This window comes from Sapajus apella, unplaced genomic scaffold (genome assembly GCF_009761245.1).
Source record: "Sapajus apella isolate SASKATOON/1434 unplaced genomic scaffold, GSC_monkey_1.0 scaffold1, whole genome shotgun sequence".
Lineage (NCBI taxonomy): Eukaryota > Metazoa > Chordata > Mammalia > Primates > Cebidae > Sapajus > Sapajus apella.
In genome coordinates, this window is record NW_022436941.1 from 45745824 (window position 1) to 45771359 (window position 25536).

Here is a 25536-nt window from a genome sequence, read left to right on the forward strand (position 1 = left end):
AAACTTTTTATAATCCTTTACAATTTTTGTTAAAGAGCTGATTAAAAGCAGGTTTTTGCTCTAAGGAAAAACTGTTGTGATTTTATTCCAATGTATGGAAACACTCAGTAATACCCCTTTAACTTGAACCAATATGTTCAGACACAGAATTTCTTTTACAAGATTAATTTTTCACAAACTTTCCACATTTGTTTAAACCATCAGCCTTATTTTATCTAACTTAAGACAATCATTTAGGCAAAAAAAAGAAAAATTACACATTACCTTGACTTCTTATAATCGTTTACCAAAAGTATATTCTATTTTCCTTACAGGCCTTTTCTGTAGACTGTTTTTTTTAGTAGTCTCAATTACATGTTAAATGTTGACTCTTAGCAACTTTTACTTTTGGTAAAAATGTTGGTAAGTAAGGGATTAACTATGTACTGGGTGTGGAGCCTAGGACTCAGACAGAAGTGCAGATAAGGTCTGATTTTTTCCAGTGTCAAACTTCACATGCACCAGGCCTTACCCAGCTGTAAAGCAGGCAAGTTGTAGAGTTAAGAGTCCTAGTGGCATTTTATGAAGCGTTTAGGAGGTCTAATCACCTTTAAATTGTATATTTCGTGTATAAATTCCCTTTCATAAATTATTTTACAAATTACACAGACAATCTACGACATACTTGGACTTTTTGACTTGTCCTAAACATCTCTCTTTTAAACAACCAGTTATTTTACTTTAGGACAAAAATTTACTATATAAGATCCTTTCTTATATAAAATCTCTTTTCTTTATAACCTTCTTTGCATAGCAAGGGTCATGGCTAATTTCACATGTCCCCAGTCTTATCTAAAATCTAATACTCCAAGACAAATTTAATAACTTTTAAAAGTCAAAGAACCAGTTTATGACCTTGAAGTATTTAGCAAACTTAATATCTAACCCACATAATTTAGACCAAATGTTTACATCATTGAAGATATTTTTATTTTACCAATAATGTTTAAAACTGTTTTTATTTCTCAAAGATTAAGTCACATGAACTAAATAAAATGCATTAAACTTTTTACTTTTATGACAAAAGATTTCATTTCAGCTGTTCTTAAGCCAATTAATCAAAACTCTTTCATATATAAACTCCTCTTCATGAAAGAACAATACAGAGAGACACACAAAATTCACCAGATTCGCTACAGCTTATGACTAGCCTCACAATCCCTTTTTCCCATTAATCAAAACTTTACAGGAGATAAACAGTGATTTTTACCATTCATTCAACTGGTTTGCACAGGATAGAAAGGAAAGCATTGCCTCAGGCAGGGTGGGGAAGGCAAAGACTTCAGAGAGACCAGAGAAAGACCTACTTATTGCTCAGAAGTTCAAGTGGCCACTTGTTGGTCGTGAAGGGATCTTCTCCAGCGGTCCATCATTTCTCACATTTTCCCCTTTTTAGGGAAGATTAAGCTTCCAATGTTCCATGATCCTGTACATGCCTAATCCTGTCACCTATAGCCATCAGCAAAGAGTGTAAGACAGATTAATCCAAAGAGAATAGCAGTTCACATCCCATAGTGCCAAACCCATTCTCAGCCAAAAGGGACTTTACCGAGAGAGGCCTCCAACCCCCTAAATCTTATAAGAGACCCTAACCCTCCTAAGTTGGGCCTCTAACCCAAGGTTGGTCAAGCGTCCTTGCTTTTTATTAAGAGGGGTTTCTAACCCACTGTCTTAGGAGAGACTTTGACTCCCCTAAGTTGGGCCTCTGATCCAATCCCTTTATTTACCCAGGTATCCCACCACTTACTCAGACTCAGCTGATCAGTGCTGCGGTCCATTTCCTTTGGATCAGGGGGTTTCTTCAGTATTGTCCCTTCAGGATTTGCCAGAAAGATGTTACTGAGCCCCACCACTTGCCCAAAGTTAGCATTTGGGTCAGGGGTTTCCTTACTATAGTCCATTCCATGGTCACCAGAAAGATGTTACAGAAATGGGTCCTGATCCAGACCCCAAGAGAGGGTTCTTGGATCTTGTGCAAGAAAGAATTCAGGGTGAGTCCATAAAGTGAAAGCAAGTTTATTAAGAAAGTAGAGGAATAAAAGAATTCCTGCTCCATAGACAGAGCAGTCCCAAGGCCTGCTGGTTGCCCATTTTTATGGTTATTTCTTGATGATATGCCAAACAAGAGGTGGATTATTGTGCACTTTCTAGACCATATAGGGTAACTGCCTGCCCTTTCTAGACCATATAGGGTAACTTGCTGACATTGCCATGGCATTTGTAAACTGCCATGGTACTTGTGGGAGGGTAGCAGTTAGGACAACCAGAGGTCACTCTCATGGCCTAAGAAGGTTTTGATGAGTTTTGACTGGTTTCTTTATCAGCAAGATTTTTATGATCTATATTTTGTGCTGACCTCCTATCTCATTCTGCAACTTAGAATGCCTTAACCATCTGGAAATGCAGCCCAGTAGGTCTCAGCCTTGTTTTACCCAGCTCCTATTCAAGATGGAGTTGCTCTGGTTCTCACACCTCTGACAATTCCACTCTAGCTATAATGTATTCTTGGTTGGCCACCTCTGGAAATCATCAGTTATGTGCTTGCTTCTGTTCATAAATCCAAGCCTGCTGGTAGATACACAGTATCCACTCATGTAGTATCTGAATCAACCTTCCTGCTCTGGAGGGATTGACATTTTGGATAAAACAACCTCTTAACAGTAGAGAAAACTCTTGCTAGGTACCAATATATATCAACCTAGTGTTTTGTCAATAAATAAGAATGGATTACCATGGATCATTTATACATTTGAGGCAAATCAATACCATGAAAGAAGAGAATCAAGTTTAACCAAATGAATGGTAGAGGTAGAAAGGCTAGCAGTCTACCAAAGATTAATGATCTCCGTTCATGGTGTACAGTTTTCCTGGAATCCACTGCCCAACGAGTGGCAGCATCTCCCAGACACCTTTGCAGCCAGGTAGGTTCATGTGACTAGCTCTCACTAGAGAGCTCTTAACACATTTAAGCAGATATAGTAAGAGTCATTTATTGGCCAAAGTAATCAGGAAGCCAATTTGTCTTTCCCATTTATTTCTTTCCTCATAGTTTCTTCACTTATTTCTTCTACTTAAATGTCACCTCCTTAGATACCTACCCTGAGATTCCTAAATAAAATAGCTCACATTCTGCCCTTGCTCCATGACTCTTAATCTAGCCTATCACCGTGCTTTACTTTTTTTTTTTTTTTTGAGACAGTTTCACTCTTTGTTGCCCAGGCTAGTGTGCAGGGACATGTAATCTCAGCACACTGCAACCTCCACCTCTAGGGTTCAAGTGATTCTCCTGTGTCAGCCTCCCAAGTAGCTGGGATTACAGGCATGAGTCACTGCGCCCAGCTACTTGTTCTTATAGTACCTCTCACTGTATGATTTTTGATTAAATATATCTGTTTATGTGTTATAAAAAAAATCTATCTTCCCCACTGGAAAAACAACTCCATGAGGGCAGGGAATTTAATTTATTGCAGCTATACCCTAGCCCCTATAGCAGTGCGTGTAACCTATCAAACATTCAGTATGTATAGAGAATGAATGATTACAGCTTTGATGGTGGGGAAATGCATGTGCCTCAAGAAGGAGTATCATATCATTCAGTTTTTAGTTAGGTGTCAATACTGAGGTTGTCAAGGAGTGCTAGAGGAACTCTAGGAAGATTTTGTATCCTTTACATATAAGCAGATCCGGTGGGGTGAGGCTTTAAAAAGTCTAAGGCTACAATTTCCAGGTCAGTATATTGACAAGGGTTAAGGGAAGGCATTGAATTTTTGCTGCACCCACCCTTGTTCACAGTGGTCTGTGGCCTCTGTCACTTCCATTACAGTTCTTGGTTATAGTGAGAAGCTGCAGGATGCTTAAGTACTCTCTGTGGGCTGCTGTTTTGTTCAGCTTTCAAACCATAAAGAAGTGTGAAAATTAGGTCACACCTCATGAAATTTAAATAACAAAACACTCTACCTAGTTTAATAATACCCTAGTTATCCCACTGCTACATTTCATTGTGCCTATAAATGGAAATTATTATTTTTGGTTTAGTATCACAACTTGAGATGAATTTCTGCCCATCCTCATATCTGGCCATTGTGGGGGAACTGACATGTTTTATTTATTCTTGTTCCTCAGAATGAATTGGGATGATGAATATTCTCATAGTTCTTTTGACCTACATTGTTTGTTAAATTCATTTCCTGGAGACTTGGAGTTTGAGCAGATCTTCAGTGACATTGATGAAAAGATTGAACAAAATGCTGCAAGGTAAATATTGTTAATTATTTAAAACAATTTGTTTTCACATTTCACTTATATGACATTTACCTGGTCTATTTGTGTCCTGCTCTTAGATAACTTTAGGTTTTAATTATCATTAACTTTCCCCCAAAATATTGATTAGATTTCCCTCTCACTTAAAGTTTACATGATTGTCTTTATCTGAGTAGTATTTTTAAAACTAAAAAATATAAGCACTGTCTTGAAATAGGCAATTAAAGTTTATTGAATTGCTACTAATGTTTTTTTAGAGCTTGTCAATATTGATGTCCTAGATTTTCATTAATATGGTTAGAGTATAAGGTCATGATTGCTTACATTACTAAAAACAGAACATTAAAAGAAATTATTTTTGTATAATATTGGTCATTTTAAGATTCTTTCTCACTTAAGTAGGATGCTAGAGACTTTATAGAGAGTTGCTATACTACGTTAGTCATCACCTATCCCAAAAAGTCTTGTTACCAAATACTGGGGGAAACAGAGATAGCTCAAGGGTTTCTCATTAATATGTGCTCTTTGGTAGAAAGGACTCTGTCTTTATATGTAGTTGCAGACCTATAATCAGGCAGTTACTTATTTGCATCCTTTTGATCAAAGGTTCTAATTTACCTCACATGGGTTACAGATGCGCAAACCACAGTAAAAATTTCTATTGTGTAATGATACATAGCATTTCCTTTTTAAACATTTCTATTGAGTAATGATACGTAGTATTTCCTTTTTTAATTTGAAAACTATTTTACACTGAATTTTAAAATTTTAAATTTTTTTAAAATTTAAAATGCTCCTATGCTATTTTTACTTCTATTTTACATAAGAATAGTTAGTTCTTATTATAACAATGGGCATAAGTAAATTCAAAAGATAGCATATTGTTGGAGAATTATACTTGAAAACAAAATCTTCTCCCATCCCAGAAATCCTCTCCATTAAGATAGTAGAGAAAGGAAACAGTTTTATTATTGAATAAGCATTAAAAACCAGAATACGATGTACATTACAGGCAGTTCATGCAGAGATTGTAAGAATGGAAGGGAATCTCACCCCTTTAAATAGCAAAGCAGACACACTCCATTACATTACATGCTATCAAGATAAACAGTCACTGCTCCTCAGGTAGGAAGACTGGATAGCACATTTTATCACACATAGTTCATCATAACTTTTGGGAAAACCACCCATGTTAGCTAATTGGCTTTATCCTAAGGAGAAACAAACTTTTTTGTATCTTTATGATGGGAGGTAGTTTTATAAATTGGAACAGACAACCACTGAAGTTAGGCTTTTACTCTCTCACAGGAACTGGGAGACTGGGGAGATATCTCCCTTGATGCTTGCATTTTGAAAAGATAGCTCCCTGGTTCTTGAGAAGGGCATTCCTAGGTCACAAAGCTGACAAAAGGACTGCTGGTAAAAGGCATATTTAATCTTCCAGGGAATAGATATGTGGCAAAAGATGAAAAAGTACTTATGATTACAGGCTTGATTGATTGATTGATTGATTGATTGATTGTCAGAGTCTCACTGTGTCCCAGGCTGGAATGCAGTGGCACAATTTCAGCTTACTGGAACCTCCACCTCCCTGGTTCAAGGAATTCTCATGCTTCAGCCTCTCAAGTAGCTGGAATTACAGGTGCCTGCCACCACACCCAGCTAATTTTTGTGTTTTTATTAGACCTGGGGTTTCACCATGTTGGCCAGGCTGGTCTTAAACTCCTGACTTCAAGCGATCCACCTGCCTTGGACTCCCAAAGTGCTGGGATTACAGGCATGAGCCACTGCACCTTGCCTACAGTTACAAACTTTCTAAGGTAAATGCTCTAAGAAAAAAGGAAAGGAGGGAGATCTTTTCTCTTATTTTCAAAAGGGAAAATTAACCTTCTTACTTTTAATTTTTATTTTCTTTTTATACTATACCTATGCATATACATATTACATACGTATTTTAGAAGTAGACTTAACCAAACTCAGAGTGTATAGTTGATATTTCATATAAATATAAAATAACTAATTAATTTTTTGGTTAATTTTGTAACTTTTATGTTTTATAACTATATAACATAATAGTTATAAAACATAAAAGTTATATATAACATAATATAATATAACATAAATGATATAACACATAGTTAACTTGAATGTTATATATTTATATATTTTATGGCACAATTTCCAACTCAAATGAACTTACAAATAAAAATAGTATTTTCTTAAATAGATGAACAAGACATTTACCTAAATTTCAGAGATGGTTATATTTTTAAAAATTGAATTATTTTTTAAAAGGTAAACCTTTTCCTTCACAATGGCATTTAGGTGCCATCAAAATAAAACAGGTTACTGAACTCTGATGCTTTTGTTCTGAATTGCTAATTTTTATTTACTAAACCACTTATACTTAATTTTTTGCCTTACCTAGTCAATAAGAAATCATTTTTAAAAGTAAAACAGTGATTAAAACATTGTATTTGCATTCAAAAGTAGTTATTAGGTCAAAACTCTTATGCTAGTATTAAAAAGAAAATATAGTATGGAACATAGGATATAATTTTTAAATTAAAAACATTTTATTGCCCATATATTAAAACGAACCTAGAGCAGAACTACCTCAAGTGACCATTGATCTTCACAAGGGACAAAATAAGGAAGTAGCTGTATTTGCTGTATGCTACATTTAGAATCAAGTCTATTTTTCATCAAATTCAATTATGTTTTTATTATACTCCAGAGAATAAACATAATAGTAGAGGGTATATATATTTTTTAAAAAAAAACACTGAATAATAACTGTGGTTCAGAAGAGTATAAATCATTTATGCACTCATTTATTGCCTTCTAACAGAATAGCTTTTAGAAAATTGTATGTCATGACGAATCAGTTATACCACACTTACACTGCAGTAGTTGAATTACCCTTGGCATTTTTGTATTCTAACAGTTCTATTTATCTCGCAGTAGTGTACATTGAATAAGTAATGAACATCTGTATGGTATAGGTTTCCTCCATACTTTTAAAAGAAAAAAAATTAGTAATTCATCTTAAAATATGGTATTTTTTTCTACACTTGAGTTTTTAAAGCAGCAGTGACCCTGACATCTATTTGTGAATTCTCTCTTCTTAATGGCATCAGGTTTTATGAGCCACAGGTTCTATTGCGTCCCCAAAGCAGTGATTCCACCAGAATAGAGCAGTATGCCCAAAGGTCACTGAACCTTCACCCACCCTTCAAGAGAGGCTGTCATTCTCAGACCACTTCACTTTTACTTTCTCGTTTCCATTCAAGTCAGACCTAGGTGACTAGTAAATCTGACAGCAGAAATTAGTGATGATGAATCATTTATTCAAACCCATATCAAAGTAGGCTACAAGAGGTCAATAACCTGCCAAAGAGAAACACTATGAATGTTATACCACAATATCATTAGTTCCCTAACTGAAATCTGTGTATAGCAGTAATGAATTGAGTGGAACTTATTAGTTTAACAAGATATTGAGGTACAGAAGTTCTTCTGGGCTCACAATAGGTATATTTTTTAGTTATATAAAAATGTATTGGCCAGGCATAGTGGCTCACTCCTGTAATCCCAGCACTTTGGGAGGCCGAGGCAAGCAGATCACAAGGTCAGGAATTTGAGACCAGCCTGGCCGATATGGTGAAACCCCTGTCTCAACTAACAATGGAAAAATTAGCCAGACATGGTGCATGCCTATAGTCCAAGCTACTCAGGAGCCTGAGGCAGGAGAATCACTTGAAACTGGGAGGTGGAGGTTGCAGTGAGCTGAGACAGCACCACTGCACTCCAGCCTGAGCGAGAGAGCGAGACTGTCTCAAAAAAAAAAAAAAAAAAAAGACACAGAATGATTCCCCCCCCTTAATGTTCAGTTGAATAAATATAATTGTTTCTTAACAATTTATTTTATTATTTCATTTTCTTTTCTTCTTTTTTTTTTTTTAATATAAAGACGGGGTTTCACCATGTTGGTCAGGCTGGTCTTGAACTCCCGACCTCAGGTGATCTGCCCGCCTTGGCCTCCAAAGTACTTGGATTACAAGTGTGAGCCATCACGCCCAGCCTTACTTCTCCATTTTCTAATTATAGACTGTGTGTGTGCCTTAGGAGGTAAGTTTTGCTGCTGCCAATGCAGCTTGACTACATTTTTTTTTTTTTTTTTTTTTTTTGGTATAAAGAAAGATGTAGTCTCAACACTTTGGGAGGCTGAGGCAGGAAGATCGCCTAAGGCCAGGAATTTAAGACTTGACTGGGTAACATAGCAAGTTCCCATCTCTACTGTAAAAAAAAAATTAGCCCAGTCATGGTTGGTGGCTCACTTGTGGTCCTAGCTACTCTGGAGGCTGAGGTGGAAGGACTGCCTGAGCCCAGGAATTTGAGGCTGCACACACTGTTGTACTCTAGCTTGGGCAACAGCCTGTCTGGAAAGGAAGGGAGGAAATGAAAGAGAAAGGGAAATGAGGAAATGAAAGAAAATGAAAAAGGAAAGTAAAGAGGGAGGGAGGAGTAGAGGAAGGGAAGAAGGAAGGAGCAAGAAGTGCTACCAGGTCAGGTGTGGTGGCTCATACCTGTAATCCCAGCACTTTGGGAGGCTGAGGTGTGCAGATAGCTTGAGCTCAGGAATCTGAGACCATCCTGGGCAACATGGTGAAACACTGTCTCTACAAAAAAACAAAAACAAAAATTAGTTGGTATGGTGGCACACCCCTGTGGTCCTAGCTACTTGGGGTGCTGAGGTGGGAGGATTGTTTGATCCTGGGAAGTGGAGGCTACAGTGAGCCGTGATTGCACCACTGCACACCAGCTGGGCAACAATGTGAAACAGTGTCTCAAAAAAGAGAATTGCTACCAGTAATAATACTATTTGACTTAATCTAGAAAATGCGGAGAGAGGGGAGGCATTTAACCATGCTTATTAATGAGCGGGTACATATTCCATAGATTATACTTATTTTTTATATAATACTTAAATTATTTGAGCTTCTGTATTAAAAATTTTCTTTCATGTTTTCCACATGATGACTTTATGTATATGTAAATATACACACACTTATACATACAGATATTAACATACTTTGTAGCCATTTCAAATTATACAAAAGGAAAAATAGTCATTTCAAAGGTTTTACTGTCTATTATTATTTCTGGCAGTATTTTCGCACTTTATAATAAGAAGATGCAAATTAATATTTGCAATCCTTTTTGTAACTTCCTATGTTTGTATTTCAGTTTTGAGCTTCTTCATTATATACTACATCTCACAGAATCCCCACCTCTTCTCCCCTCCTACTGAACAAGAGTAAGCCCCGTAGAAAGAAACCTGAAAAGGACTAATTCCTCCATCTACTGTTGAACACAGAGTAAAACCTTAACCCACCTTCCAATTCTAACTGAGCCTTTCCAGCCCTCTTGTTCTCTCCAGAATTAAGAATGCATCCTGGGCAGACAGCATGCTGCACTTCAGCAGCTCACTAGCCTAAACTTTTTCTGGCCCCATTCATATTTCCTACTTTTTAAACTTTTCCAATTCTCCCACTAAAACTACACTACAAGGCTAGAGTAACCAAAACAGCATGGTACTGGTACAAAAACAGATATGTAGACCAATGGCACAGAGCAGAGGCCTCAGAAATAACACCACACATCTACAACCATCTGATCTTTGACAAACCTGGCAAAAACAAGCAATGGGAAAAGGATTCCCTACTTAATAAATGGTGTTGGGAAAACTGTCTAGCCATAAGCAGAAAACTGAAACTGGATCCCTTCCTTACACTTTATACAAAAATTAACTCAAGATGGACTAAAAACTTAAATATAAGACATAAAACCATGAAAACCCTAGAAGAAAACCTAGGCAATGCCATTTAGGATACAGGCACGGGAAAACTAAAACATGACTAAAACACCAAAGCAATGGCAACAACAGCCAAAATTGACAAATGGGACCTCATTAAACTAAAGAGTGTCTGGACAGCAAAAGAAACTATCATCAGAATGAACAGGCAACCTTCAAATGGGAGAAAATTTTTGCAATCTATCCATCTGACAAAGTGCTAATATCCAGAATCTACAAAGAACTTAAACAAATTTTCAAGAAAAAACCCCATCAAAAAGTAGGCAAAGGATATGAACAGACACTTTTAAAAGAAGACGTTTATGCAGCCAACAAACATACTTAGAAAAGTTCATCATCACTGGTCATTAAAGAAATGCCAATCAAAACCACAATGAGATGCTATCTCACATCAGTTGGAATGATGATCATTAAGTCAGGAAACAATGGAAGCTGGAGAGGATGTGGATAAATCTTTTTTTTTTTTTTTTTTTTTGAGACAGAGTTTTGCTTTTGTTGCCCAGGCTGGAGTGTAATGATGCAATGTTGGCTCACTGCAATCTGCACCTCCCAGGTGCAAGCGGTTCTCCTGCCGCAGCCTCCCGAATAGCTGGGATTACAGGCGTATGCCACCACACCTGGCTAATTTTTTGTAGTTTTAGTAGAGATGGGGTTTCTCCATGTTGGTTAGGCTGGTCTTGAACTCCCAACCTCAGCTGATCTGCCCACCATGGCCTCCCAAAATGCTGAGTTTCCAGTCAAGAGCCACTGCACCTGACCAGGAACACTTTTACATTGTTGGTGGGAGTGTAAATTAGTTCAACCATTGTGGAAGACAGTGTGGCTATTCATCAAGGATCTTGAACCAGAAATACCATTTGACCCAGCAATCCCATTACTGGTATGTACCCAAAGGATTATAAATCACTCTACTATAAAGACACATGCACACATATGTTCATTGCAGCACTGAGGAAGCAATTAATTGCCTACCAACCAAAAAAAGTCCAGGTCCAGACATATTAACAGCTGAATTCTACCAGACGTACAAAGAGGAGCTGGTACCATTCCTTCTAAAACTATTCCAAACAATACAAAAAGAGGGAATCCTCCCTAATTCATTTTATGAGACCAGCGTCATACTGAAACCAAAACCCTGCAGAGACACAATTAAAAAAGAACACTTCAGGCCAATATCCATGATGAACATCGATGCAAAAATCTTCAGCAAAATATTGGCAAACCGAATGCAGCAGCACATCAAAAAGCTTATCCACCATGATCAAGTAAGCTTCATCCTGGTGATGCAGGGCTGGTTGAACATATGCAAATCTATAAACATAATCCATCATATAAATAGAACCAAAGACAAAAACGACATGATTATCTTAATAGACACAGAGAAGGCCTTCAACAAAATTCAACAGCACTTTATGCTAACAACTTTCAATAAACTGGATATCAATGGAACATATCTCAAAATAATAAAAGCTATTTACTACAAACCCACAGCCAATATCATACTGAATGGGCAAAAACTGGAAGCATTCCCTTTGAAATCTGGCACTAGAAAAGGATGCCCTCTCTCACCACTCATATTCAATATAGTATTGAAAGTTCTAGCTAGAGCAATCAGGCAAGAAAAAGAAATAAAGGGTATTCAGTTAGGAAAAGAGGAAGTCAAACTGTCTCGATTTGCAGACCACATGATTGTATATTTAGAAGACTCCATCGTCTCAGCCCAAAATCTCCTTAAGCTGATAAGCAACTTCAGCAAAGTCTCGGGATACAAAATCAATGTGCAGAAATCACAAGCATTCCTATAAACCAATACCAGACAAACAGCCAAATCATGAGTGAACTGCCATTCACAATTGCTACAAAGAGAATAAAATACCTAGGCATACAACTAACAAAGGATATAAAGGACCTCTTCAAGGAAAACTACCGACCACTGCTCAAGGAAATAAGAGAGGACACAGAGGGAAAAACATTCCATGCTCATGGTTAGGAAGAATCAATATTGTGAAAATGGCCATACTGCCCAAAGTAATTTATGGATTCAACACTATCCCTATCAAGCTGCCATTGACCTTCTTCACAGAACTGGAAAAAAACATCTTAAACTTCATATGGAACCAAAAGACAGCCTGCAGAGCCAAGACTAATCCTAAGCAAAAGAACAAAGCTGGAGACATCACGCTACGTGGCTTCAAACTATACTATGAGGCTACAGTAATCAAAACAGTATGGTACTGGTACCAAAACAGACATATAGACCAAAGGAACAGAACAGAGGCCTCAAAGGCAACACCACACATCAACAACCATCTGATCTTTGACAAAGCTGACAAAAACAAGCAATGGGGAAAGGATTACCTGTTTAATAAATGGTGTTGGGAAAACTGGCTAGCCTTGTGCAGAAGGTAGAAACTGGACCCCTTCCTGACACCTTACACTAAAATTAACTCCAGATGGATTAAAGATTTAAACATAAGACCTAAGACCATAAAAACCCAGAAGAAAACCTAGGCAGTACCATTCAGGACATAGGCATAGGCAAGGACTTCATGACTAGAACACCAAAAGCACTGGCAACAAAAGCCAAAATTGACAAATGGGACCTAATTAAACTTAAGAGTTTCTGCACAGCAAAAGAATCAATCATCAGAGTGAACTGGCAACAAACAGACTGGGAAAAAATTTTTTGTAATCTACCTATCTGACAAAGGGCTAATATCCAGAATCTACAAAGAACTAAAACAGATTTACAAGAAAAAAATAAACAAACCCATTCAAAAGTGGGCGAAGGATATGAACAGACACTTTACAAAAGAAGACATACATGAGGCCAACAAACATATGAAAAAATGCTCATCATCACTGGTCATTAGAGAAATGGAAATCAAAACCACATTGAGATACCATCTCATGCCAGTTAGAATGGCGATCATTAAAAAATCTGGAGACAACAGATGCTGGAGACGATGTGGAGAAAGAGAACACTTACACTGTTGGTGGCAGTGTAAATTTGAAAAAACATTCAGAAGCCATAAATTTTTAAAAAACTAACAAAGTTGAAGAAAAAAAATTAGGAATATTTTAACATTCCATTAAAGCACATATATGTGTTTCTACAGTCTTTTTATTTAAAAAGTTCTTGTAATTTTGTCAATGGAACATACTTTTTTCCTTTTAACTATTTTGTGACCAGATAATAGTTTTTAAATCTTGTAAGAGCTTTTATAATAAGCTGAAGTTCCAAGATTTTATGTTATAATTATCTTCTTCTGTTTTTTAATTTCTCATTCTATCTCCAACTGTACCAGTTCAATATTAATCAGCTCTTGGACTGCTATTGTTATTTAATGCAATCTGTCCAATAGTGTGGTATCTCAGTCTTTTTGGAAGTAAGATGGTGCATATATACATACACACATACATCGATACATGCATGAATGTAGTAGTGACCATAAAAATTAATTCATATTCTTATTCTCCAAATAAATATAGTTTTGAAGTGAAACAACAATGAGGTTAGATGACAAGTACCGAATCTGAGGGGTGAGATGTTAGGGAATTTTAAGTACAGTGATTCTACTAATATTCTTAAATCAACATCCTTGCATATAATCTCCTCTTCTACAAGGAAAAGCCTTTTTACACCCCCCACAGGCACTTTTAGTGGCTCCGTTCTGTGTACTCCCTTAGCACATTGTACAAACTAATTATCACGACTTACTGTACTGTAGTTGTTTATTTACAAGTCTATCTCTTTCACTAGACACAATTCCTTTACAAACCAGACGATTTCTTATTCACATTGGGTTCCCTAGTATATATCACAATGCCTACCACATATTTAACATTCAGTTAGTATTTATCAAATATAATACCTTCAATCAATTAGCAATTTTTATAGTCAGGGAATCTAGGAGTAAATGTTGAATGAGAGAATTGCCATAGATATCTTTTTAAAAGCATACTCCTTATTGCCTTTTTAAAATGCTTTATAAATTGATTTATACACAGATTCTCAGTAATGCATCCACTTTCACACATCATTAACTTGGATAATTCAGAGTCATTATAATTAAAGCACATTGGGGTTCAAATTTATTAAGAAATGTTGAGACATATGAAAAGGCATTGAGTACTATGATAAATACTCCAGTGCCCACCATCTAGTTTAAGAAATAAAGTATTACTAGTATAGCTAAAGCTTTCTGTGTACCTCTCCCCAGTTTGATACCACTTCCATCCCCACTCTACCAGACGGTGCTGCTGATGATCCCAGTGCATTTCCTTACATTTTTACCACCTATGTTTATAATCCTGACTAATGTATAGTATTTGAAAGGTAACAGTTGAAAATGTTACCTTTTATTTTTTTTGAAAATGTTACCTTTTAAATGGTGAAAATTAGATTGTAATTTATTCTGACCTTGAATAAGAAGATGAATTGTCGATTACATACCAAACTGACATTTATTATAAATTTTGAAAATATTTATTTTGTATAACAATTGGACAAGAAGTATCTAGACTTTAGAGGATTAAGTTTTTAGAATAAGATGTATAGGCAGTGGTGAGTGGCAGACAACAAGATAGCCAACTAAAAACAAAATCAGGTATAGATAATTGGTTCTGATGTTTTATAATTTGTGACAAAATGATTTTAAAATAAAGTTTATCTGTCTTAGTTTGTATCAATGAGGGAGGTCCCGTGAAATGCAACCACTCAATCCCTTTGTCAGTGTTTGAACAAATTACTAAAATATCTAGCCCTCTAAAGGCTTTACCCTATTTATAAATTGTAGTTGCTGGCCTCTGCCCAGGTTCAGATGTTAGAAATTACCCTATAATCAGAGTCCTCATTGAAACAGATTTAGGTAGACTAACTTCTGAGCCTTTCCAATTCACATTGCTGTAATCTATTAGGTTTCATTGAATGAGACGCATGAGGATGCTATAATAAAAACCTTTGATAAAGGATCCCTAGCGTCAAGGTGTATGCTTAAGGCATTGTGTTTCTCTGTCCATAGAAGTGCTTACATAAGTTAAGAAAATACATGCCAATCTCTTCTCAAAGGTAAAACTGGTATTCCTGAATACGGCTATCCCATCAGGAAATTGAGCGGCCTGTGGCCCGAGGAGGTATTGTTTTTCATTTAAGTTCTTTGTTTTCATGAAAAGGCTCTTTGATTCTCAGAATGTATTTGTTTCAAGGTAATTTAGTTTGAATTCACTCATGCACAGAAGCCTCCTGAAAAGTATTACTTAAACTTTTACAGTGTATGTTTTATAGGCAACCCACACCTGATGAATTTCAAAGAGTCTTTCATATGACATCTACTTTAATAAGGAGCACTTGATTTCTAAAGTCTACCAGGTTCTATCATATGGAACCTTTAATTAATAGCAGTTACATTTTCAAACCATTAACTTTACCTCTTAGTAGCAAATCTTTCTTAATATGATTAAGAGATAAATGCATAGCTGTCAATTTTTGGTGAGGTGTTTCAGCTTCAAAGGAATTTAGCTGTTTGAAAGCTTTCTTGAAGTTTAGATATGCTGCCATCAGGTGGTAGTAATATGTCATATCCATGTGGCTCTGCAGATGGCACTCTGCTAAAGGTCACCAGTTTACCCCACAAAGATTTATAATCATGAATGCACAGAATTGTATCTGGAAATTAAAATAACATAGTATATCTGTTATTTTATCAACACTAAGGATATTTTGAATGGAAGCTTTAAAACAGATACCTATTGCAAGATTCAACTGGACATTTTTTTTCTCTGTTCTTGGTTTACTTTTTTTGGTAAATGAACCATTTTATCTTATGCCTTATACATACTTAGAAACTATGGAAGAGCAAAATTTAAAACTTACCTAATTATATCACTAAAATATAATTGCTATTAACCCTTTGCTTCATTTCCTTCTAGTCGTTTTTAAATGCAATTTTTAGTAATTTTTGTTTCTGTTTTTCGTAGTGGAATTGGATGGCAGGAAAAGGTACTTGGCTCTAATAACATTGTATATACAGCTTGTATATTTTACAACTTTTAAAATTATAAGCTCTTTATAACTACTTGATGACTTCTTATTCCATTGATTGAAGTTTTTCATCATTTATATAGTCATTTATCTCTTAGTAGATAATGTAAATTTCTAATATTTACAGTGTTCAGTATTTTATCTCTTCCTTTCATCTATTGCCTATCAAGAGGGCTATTATCAAATTGCATCTATGCTTGATTTTTGTTTCAACACAAAAGAATTTCTAGTTCATCTCTGAGTAGCTATTTTATATTTCCTCGATCGCATTTTTTACTGCCAGAAAATTTGAACACTCAGTTTTCAACTATGAATGTATAGTCTCTTTGTAATTATTTTCATATCATATGAATGAAATTTGTAAATTGTGCAAAACCAGGTATCACATATGAAGATTTCAGGGCCTGTCATATTATGAGATGAAGCCATTATCTATATCCTGCCAAAATAACATTTTCTTCTCTTTTTTATAGCATAGAACATTGCATTAAAGAGATACAGTCCAAAATTAACAAACAATGTCCAGGTGTGCAACTGCAAACACCAGCTGACTGCTTTGAATGGCTAACTCACTATAATTGCAGTACATCCAAGTCATCTTTCATTTCACATGGAGATTTGACAAAATTCCTCAAAACACTGGTAAAATGAATCTTTGTTTTATCATAGATTGAGATGAGTAAACAGGGAATACAACTCATTCAATTTCTATATGTAAATATTTATTTGAGTGACCATATTAGGCAGCCATACCTACAGGGTTTGTGTTTTCGTTTTATGTTTCTATATTCCCAATAGAATCCACCAAGCTGTTTGTTTTAATATTTAGCTATGAATTTTATCAATAAAATAAAATTTTATATAAACGGATATTAAATATTATGATTCCTGTGTGATTTTTGGTAAGATATATATCAATACCACAAAATGTATTGATGTGTATCACAGTTGTCTCCCAGAGAAGTTCATATTCTTCATATTTGATATCCCTTCACAACCATTCATTTTTTCAGTGCTCATTACTAAGCATAGTAAGATCCCCATTGATCGTGTCTATTAAGTGGCCTTTACTATTATTCCCTGCATTCCTAACCTCAAGTCTTACCCAGTTCTTTTCAATCAAGGTAGCAATTTATGCAAGACCACCAAATGATGGAGAATTATTATATTGGTCATCCTTGATACTGACCACCCTCTATGCCAGAGAAGTTTTTGTAACCTTCAACAAGAAGAGTTATTTTATCACACTTGTATCTCCAAGACTGGCTAGCTTGCAAAAACAGATTCCCAGAGAAACAGCACAATTGTTAGAAAGCAGTATTTCTGTAGCTATGGTTTTAATTTAATTTAGGGGGAAAAAAGGTACTGTTTTTGTCTAAACATCAAACATTGACTAAGGCAGATGTGGAAAATATCTGGGGGTTGTAGATGGCTTAGGATGACAGAATCAGATGAAAATAGTTTTTGCCTGTTATTATTTCAGATGTCTCTTTAATGTTTACAAAGTAATAAAAGGAAGAGAAAGGAAGACTATGTGCCCTGAAGCCTTATTCTTTTAAGGAAACTTCTCACTCATTATCTCTTGAGGGTGGAGTCTTGAAGAATAAATATGGATATAGTTATTCCTTTAATTTCTATTAAGAGCCATGTGTATTGAATTTCATTAATACTGATGTAATAATGCTTTCTCATTTAATTAAAAGCAAAAGCTTTTAATTATCTTTTAATCTGTCACACATAAGTCATTCTCTATTCACTGCAGGGCAAAGGCCACTTTCGTTTTGCTCAATTTCATTAGACTGATAGGCTTGTCCCAGTCCTAGGGTCTTTTTTACATAATTGATCATGTTATTTTAAGGAAGAAACCACATTATTAAAACAGATCCAGATTTAAATGACCTTATTATCAAGTTTCTACATGCTAAAAAATGTCAGTCATGATGGCATTTTTCATACATCTGTTTTTTTTCATAGAAAGTTTCCTGTTAATTTTCTAGCAATTTAAAAAAGAAACAGAGGTCCTCATTATGGCAGATGTACCAAAGTTATTTTCAAAATTTAAGCAATCATACTAAACATATGTTTTAAACCTCTGTAATCTATTCTTTGTTTGATCAAATATTTACCATTATTGCCTGACTTAAAAACCAAGGCAGAGTCACTAATATGACTCATTTGCTTTATAGAATTTACAGTAATGCTAATGTGTCCTATCTAAGGACATTTCTTTTCCAAAAGCATCAGAATAACTCAACAGCAGGAGAGGAGAGAAAAAGAAGCTATACAGAGGTCGTGTGTACTTTGTGGCTCTCTGGAGTGTAGCAGAAAGAACATGGATGAAGAGAAAGAAGCCAGGGATCCATTCTTGAATCTGTACCTTACTGTATGTGACTTTTGAAAAGTCACTGAAGCATGCCTCATTTTTGAATCCTTATATATAAATTGGGTTTTTAAATACATATACCAAAGAGTTATTGTTATGAAGAAACAGGGAAATGTTTGTATAAATACTTAAAAAGCATTTACTGATATAATTATTGGGTATAATTATTTATTACAGTTAGAACATTAGACCCTGCAATGCTTACAATGAATGAGAGAAAATTCCTGAAATTTGCCTAGGAATTGTTTGTAATTCTGAATCACACATAATACCTTTGGTATTTTGTCAATACGAAATTGCAAAGCCAACCTGATTATATGCCGCTTGTACCTTGCTTTCATTTCTCTTGTAATCAGCTTGTTTCTACCTAGAGAATATAAACTAATTTCAGTATTAGCTGAAATAGACATAATTAGGAGAGTCAGCTTGGAAGGAGAATGTGTGTGTCTAATTCAAAGTTCAAGAAAAAAGTAATGTTTTTGTCCCTGTTCATAATGATACCTACTATTGTTTTCTGCCAGCACAGAAAGTATAAAGGAATAATTTCATATCATCTTTTGGGGAACAATTCTGAGAGTATCTTTTTCTCATTTTGGGTTATTTCTTTGGAGACATTTGAAATATTCTCAGATTTATTTTCAAAGTAAAATCTTTCTTAACACTGTTCTCAAAAAGGAATTTAAATGAAAGTTAAAATCTTTCAATGTATTAAAATTTACTTCTCAGAATGGTGCCTCTTAGTAACCCCCAGGCACATACTGTATTTAAAGATCTATATTCTAGAATGATTTTAAAACATTGTATTATATGTTCATTTGGGGTTTTATAATAATTATACTCATTCAAGCATGAAAATTGTCTACCAGGAATTAGGGGCATGATCCTGAATTTATTTTGTCTTAGGAATACATTTCAATCAATATTTTGCTATAGATTTGTATTTAGAATTTTTAAGCCATAGTTTTTATACAGCTCAGGGTATATTGGGTGGAAAACAATGAGGACTAAAAACTATATGTCTGGAAATCTAACTGAAAAGATAATCAACTAGGTTTGAAATAAACAATTCAAAGTTTAATAGACCATAAAAGCTAGCATTCTAAAATGTCTGAACTGATTAAATTTCAAATGCAAAAAAATAAAATCTTGAGGAATTTCAGAGTACTGATTCCAAACTGAAATTATTATGAAATTGTATATGACTCTAGAAATCATTTTTTTCTGTTACACTTAATCACATTTCTAATGTTCTAATTTCATTAGGAAAATTTGTTGAAGAATGAACAAAATCAAGAAGAAATGATATTGGATTTACTTTGGGACCTCTCCTGCCACAGCAGCGTTTCATTCCCATCGACTCTAAGTGGAACATCTTTCCATTTCCTCTCTAGGACATCTCTTCATTCTGTTGAAGATAATTCCTCTATGGATGTCAAGTCTATATGGGATGATATAAGACTGCATCTTCGACGCTTCTTAGTGAGCAAATTACAAAGCCATAATGAAATAAACAATTCACAGCAAAAAATTTTATTGAAAAAGCAGTGCTTACAACAATTCTTGTTTCTTTACCCAGAATCCGAAGTTATAATCAAATACCAAAACATACAGAAAAAACTGTTGGCTAATCTTCTGCAGAACTGCGTTCCCTCTTACAACAGAGATTCAAATTTAGATATAATAGTTCATGGATATCAAAGTATAATGCTTAAGTTATACTCAATAATAAAAGAGGATTTTAACACACTATGTGAAATTTTAGCTCCGTCCTCAACAGTGAACTTCATTAAAGAAACTTACCTGGATACTGTTACAGAAGAAATGGCAAAATTTCTTGAAAATTTTTGTGAGCTGCAGTACAGAGAAAATGCTGTCCGTGTGGTTAAAACAAGCAAGAGCTCCAGCAAGCATAGAAGAGCAGTGCATGCTTTGGGTTAGTGACATTTAAAATTTTTGTTTGGTTTAAGTCTTTTAATATGTTTAATTTTCTAAGATTTTTTCTATTTGGTTAAATTTCACTGCAAACTTGAAAATAAATGTAATGCAATTTTACAGTGTACATTTCTCTCATGCATTTTTTTCTATTAAGTATAGTCATAGAAGTATTTTCTTTCCTATTAAATTGTTAAAGATATTGGCATTGTAAGCCAAAATATTTCAAATGTGAGTTTAATTTATCTTGATTGCATATGACGAACAGTATTTGTGAAATTGTGTAAATATATATATGTATATATGTATATATAACTGAGTATATATATACTTACACACATATAAGCTTTATCTGCTTATTATAGATACACATATAAAAGCACATATACTCAGTTATACATATGTACGTTTAGTTATATACATAACAGAAAAGTATGAGTTTTAATCCATTGTATTTTCCAAAGCCAAGGCATTATTAAGTAAAAAGAATTATTAAAAATGTGTTGATATTTGCCGTAACTAAAATTGGAAATTTTAAAGTTGTAATATTTTAGTCAGTCAATTCTAATAATGAACAACTATGAAATACTATAATTATAAAATTCTGTATTGTAATTAATTAGAAAGGTATAGCATTTTAACTATAGCTATTTTTTAAAACTACTATTTTTTCTATAAGGACGTATACAAATAAAAGGTGATTTGAAAATCTTTATTTTATTCAAAAGGTAAAGGAAAAAAGGCAAGAAATTGTTGTGATATAATAAACTTTTTTTGTGGTTGTAATTTTCTACCAGTGAAGAAAAATCAAAGTAAAAATAGGATTATTTCTAAAATTATCATTAGCTGTGCTTTTATATAAAACTCTGATGTATATTTCTGAGTAAGTTCATAAACTATATGGCTTAAGAATTTGAAAATTATTATTTGGTGAATTATTGTGGATCTTTGAATTTATGATCATCTTTTAAAAATTCCTACAGCTAACGATACTTTTGCATATCTTCATTAATAAAATTCCAGATGACCAAATTAATGTGATATATGAATTTTCAAATTGTTTAATATTTAGCCTTAAAATTTTAATTTTTCTCCAGAAGCTATATCACATTGCAGAAGAGAGAGGCATCTGCCCAATTTGGTTATGACAAAATACAAAATCAATTAATTTAGGAACATTATCATTTTGCTCAAAGCAAATAGACTTTTATTTTAATTGTTAATACATAAATTTTTAAATGCATTTCATTAGTGCACTTGTTTTCTAAAATTTTTATATTCTCTGAAAAAAAAATCCTGAAAAGACTTGTCTTTTCAATACGAAAGTTTTATATATGCTAAATATAGTTTATAACAGAAGAAAAGATCCATATGGTTGAAAATGTGTGTAAGTTGCTATGGAGTCTTTAGGGCTGATATTGAAGTGTTTTCTCATTCATGAGAGAAAACTATGTGTGTCCTCTTTAACACCAGGAATTTGAAACATTTTCCACAAGCATAGAATCTTTCCCAAGCTCCTTTATCTGAACTTTGGTATACAGCAATTGTTTAAATATATATATATGTAATTGGACTTTAAGTTCTGGGGTACATGTGCAGAACATGCAGGATTGTTGTATTGGTACGTACATGGCAATGTGGTTCGCTGCCTCCATCCCCCGTCACCTATAACTGGCATTTCTCCCTATGTTATCCCTCCTTAACCTCCCTACCCCCCGCTGTCCCTCCCCTATTCCTCCACAACAGACCCCAGTGTGTGTGTGTGTCCATGTGTTCTCATTGTTCAACACCCGCCTATGAGTGAGAACATACAGTATTTGATTTTCTGTTCTTGTGTCGGTTTGCTAAGAATGATGGTTTCCCGATTCATCCATGTCCCTACAAAGGACACAAACTCATCGTTTTGTATGGCTGCATAGTATTCCATGGTGTATATGTGCCACATTTTCCCTGTCGATTCTAACATTGATGGGCATTTGGGCTGGTTCCAGGTCTTTGCTATTGTAAACAGTGCCACTGTGAATATACGTGTGCATGTGTCCTTATAATAGAACGATTTATAATCCTTTGGATATTTACCCAGAAATGGGATTGCTGGGTCAAATGGAATTTCTGTTTCTAGGTCTTTGAGGAATTGCCACACTGTCTTCCACAATGGTTGAACTCATTTATACTCCCACCAACAGTGTAAAAGTGTTCCCATTTCTCCACATCCTCTCCCTCATCTGTTTTCTCCAGATTTTTTAATGATCGCCATTCTAACTGGTGTGAGAATGTGTCTCAATGTGGTTTTGATTTGCATTTCTCTAATGACCAGTGACGATGAACATTTATTCATATGTTTGTTGGCCTCATAAATGTCTTCTTTTGAAAAGTGTCTGTTCATATCCTTTGCCTACTTTTGAATGGGTCTGTTTGTTTTTTTCTTGAAAATCTGTTTTAGTTCTTTGTAGATTCTAGATATTAGCCCTTTGTCAGATGGGTAGATCACAAACATTTTTCCCATTCTATTGGTTGCCAGTTCACTCTAATGATTGTTTCTTTTGCTGCGCAGAAGCTCTGGGGTTTGATTAGATCCCATTTGTCTATTTTGGCTTTTGTTGCCAGTGCTTTTGGTGTTTTAGTCATGAAGTCCTTACCTATGCCTATGTCCTGAATGGTATTGCCTAGGTTTTCTTCTAGAGTTCTTATGGTGTTAGGTTTTATGTCTAAGTCTTTAATCCATCTGGAGTTAAGTTTAATGTAAGGTGTCAGGAAGAGGTCCAGTTTCTGCTTTTTGCACAAGGGTAGCCAGTTTTCCCAACACCATTTATTAAACAGGGAATCCTTTCCCCATTGCTTATTTTTGTCAGGTTTGTCAAAGATCAGATGGTTGTTGATGTGTGGTGTTGCCTTTGAGGCCTCTGTTCTGTTCCTTTGGTCTATATGTCTGTTTTGGTACCAATACCATGCTATTTTTATTACTGTGGCCTCATAGTATAGTTTGAAGTCAGATAGCATGATGCCTCCAGCTCTGTTCTTTTTGCTTAGGATTAGTCTTGGCTATGCAGGCTGTCTTTTGGTTCCATATGAAGTTTAAGATGGTTTTTTTCCAGTTCTGTGAAGAAGGTCAATGGCAGCTTGATAGGGATAGTGTTGAATCCATAAATTACTTTGGGTAGTATGGCCATTTTCACAATATCGATTCTTCCCAACCATGGGCATGGAATGTTTTTCCCTCTGTTTGTGTCCTCTCTTATTTCCTTGAGCAGTGGTCTGTAGTTTTCCTTAAAGAGGTCCTTTACATCCTTTGTTAGTTGTATTCCTAAGTATTTTATTCTCTTTGTAGCAATTGTGAATGGGAGTTTGCTCATGATTTGGCTGTTTGTTATTGGTGTACAGGAATGCTTGTGATTTCTGCACATTGATTTTATATCTTGAGACTTTGCTGAAGTTGCTTATCAGTTTGAGAAGATTTTGGGCTGAGACGATGGGGTCTTCTAGATATACAGTCATGTCATCTGCAAATAGAGACAGTTTGACTTCCTCCTTTCCTGATTGAATATGCTTTATTTCTTTTTCTTGCCTGATTGCTCTGGCTAGAACTTCTAATACTATGTTGAATAGGAGTGGTGAGAGAGGGCATCCTTGTCTAGTGCCTGATTTCAAAGGGAATTCTTCCAGCTTTTGCCCATTCAGTATGGTATTGGCTGTAGGTTTGTCATACATAGCTTTTTCATTATATGGTATGTTTATTGACTCTCAATAGCTAGTTTATTGAGAGTTTTTAGCATGATGGGCTGTTGAATTTTGTCGAAAGTGTTCTCTGTGTCTATTAAGATAATCATGTGGTTTTTGTCTTTGGTTCTGTATATGTGATTAATTATGTTTATAGACTTGCGTATGTTGAACCAGCCTTGCATCCCCAGGATGAAGCCTACTTGATCATGATGGATAAGCTTTTTGATGTGCTGTTGCAATCAGTTTGCCAGTATTTTATTGAAGATTTTTTCATCTGTGTTCATCATGGATATTGGCCTGAAGTTTTCTTTTCTTGCTGAGTCTCTGCCAGGTTTTGGTATCAGGATGATGTTGGTCTCATAAAATGATTTGGGAAGGATTCCCTCTTTTTGTATTGTTTGGAATAGTTTTAGAAGGAATGGTACCAGCTCCTCTTTGTATGTCTGTTAGAATTCAGCTGTGAACCCATCTGGACCTGGGCTTTTTTTGGGTGGTAGGCTCTTCATTGCTGCCTCAACTTCAGAACTCATTATTGGTCTATTCAGGGTTTCGACTTCTTCCTGGTTTAGGCTTGGGAGGATGCAAGTGTCCAGGAATTTATCCATTTCTTCCAGGTTTACTAGTTTATGTGCATAGAGTTGTTTGTAATAATCTCTGATGATGGTTTGTATTTCTGTGGAATCTGTGGTGATATCCCCTTTCTCGTTTTTTATTGCATCTATTTGATTATTCTCTCTTTGCTTTTTTATTAATCTGGCTAGTGGTCTATTTTGTTGATCTTTTCGAAAAAACCAGCTCCTGGATTTATTGATTTTTTGAAGGGTTTTTTGTGTTTCTGTCTCCTTCAGTTCTGCTCTGATCTTAGTTATTTCTTGTGTTCTACTAGGTTTTGAGTTTTTTTAATCTCACTCCTCTAGCTCTTTCAATTTTGATGATAGAGTGTCAATGTTAGACCTTTCCTTGCTTCTCATATGGGCATTTATTGCTATATCTTTTCCTCTAGACACTGCTTTAAATGTGTCTCAGAGATTCTGGTATGTCCTGTCTTCGTTCTCGATGTTTTTGAAGAACATCTTTATTTCTGCCTCCATTTCATTGTTTATCCAGTCAACACTCAAGAGCCAGTTTTTCAGTTTCCATGAAGCTGTGCAGTTCTCAGTTAGTTTCTGAATTCTGAGTTCTAACTTGATTGCACTGTGGTATGAGAGACTGGTTTTGTTATGATTTCTGTTGTTTTGCATTTGCTGAGGAGTGATTTACTTCCGATTTTGTGGTCAATTT

The 25536-nt window shown here is 35.1% G+C and overlaps 1 protein-coding gene across 5 annotated transcripts in view; it reads left to right on the forward strand.

Moving 5' to 3' along the window:
• The window catches only part of KIAA0825 (KIAA0825 ortholog), a 461146-nt gene that overhangs the window by 56222 nt on the left and 379388 nt on the right, over window positions 1-25536 (forward strand). For 2 of the 5 annotated variants that reach the window (XM_032271836.1, XM_032271256.1), the window contains exons 3-5: window positions 4162-4293; window positions 16694-16862; window positions 19867-20536. In XM_032271836.1, coding sequence (XP_032127727.1) covers window positions 4163-4293; window positions 16694-16862; window positions 19867-20536 — 970 coding nt within the window. In that variant the 5' untranslated portion in view covers window position 4162. Of the gene's footprint in view, window positions 1-3526; window positions 4294-16156; window positions 16179-16693; window positions 16863-19866; window positions 20537-25536 lie in introns of those variants that run through there. The other 3 variants (XM_032270484.1, XM_032272277.1, XM_032272732.1) reach the window with 2 other exon arrangements.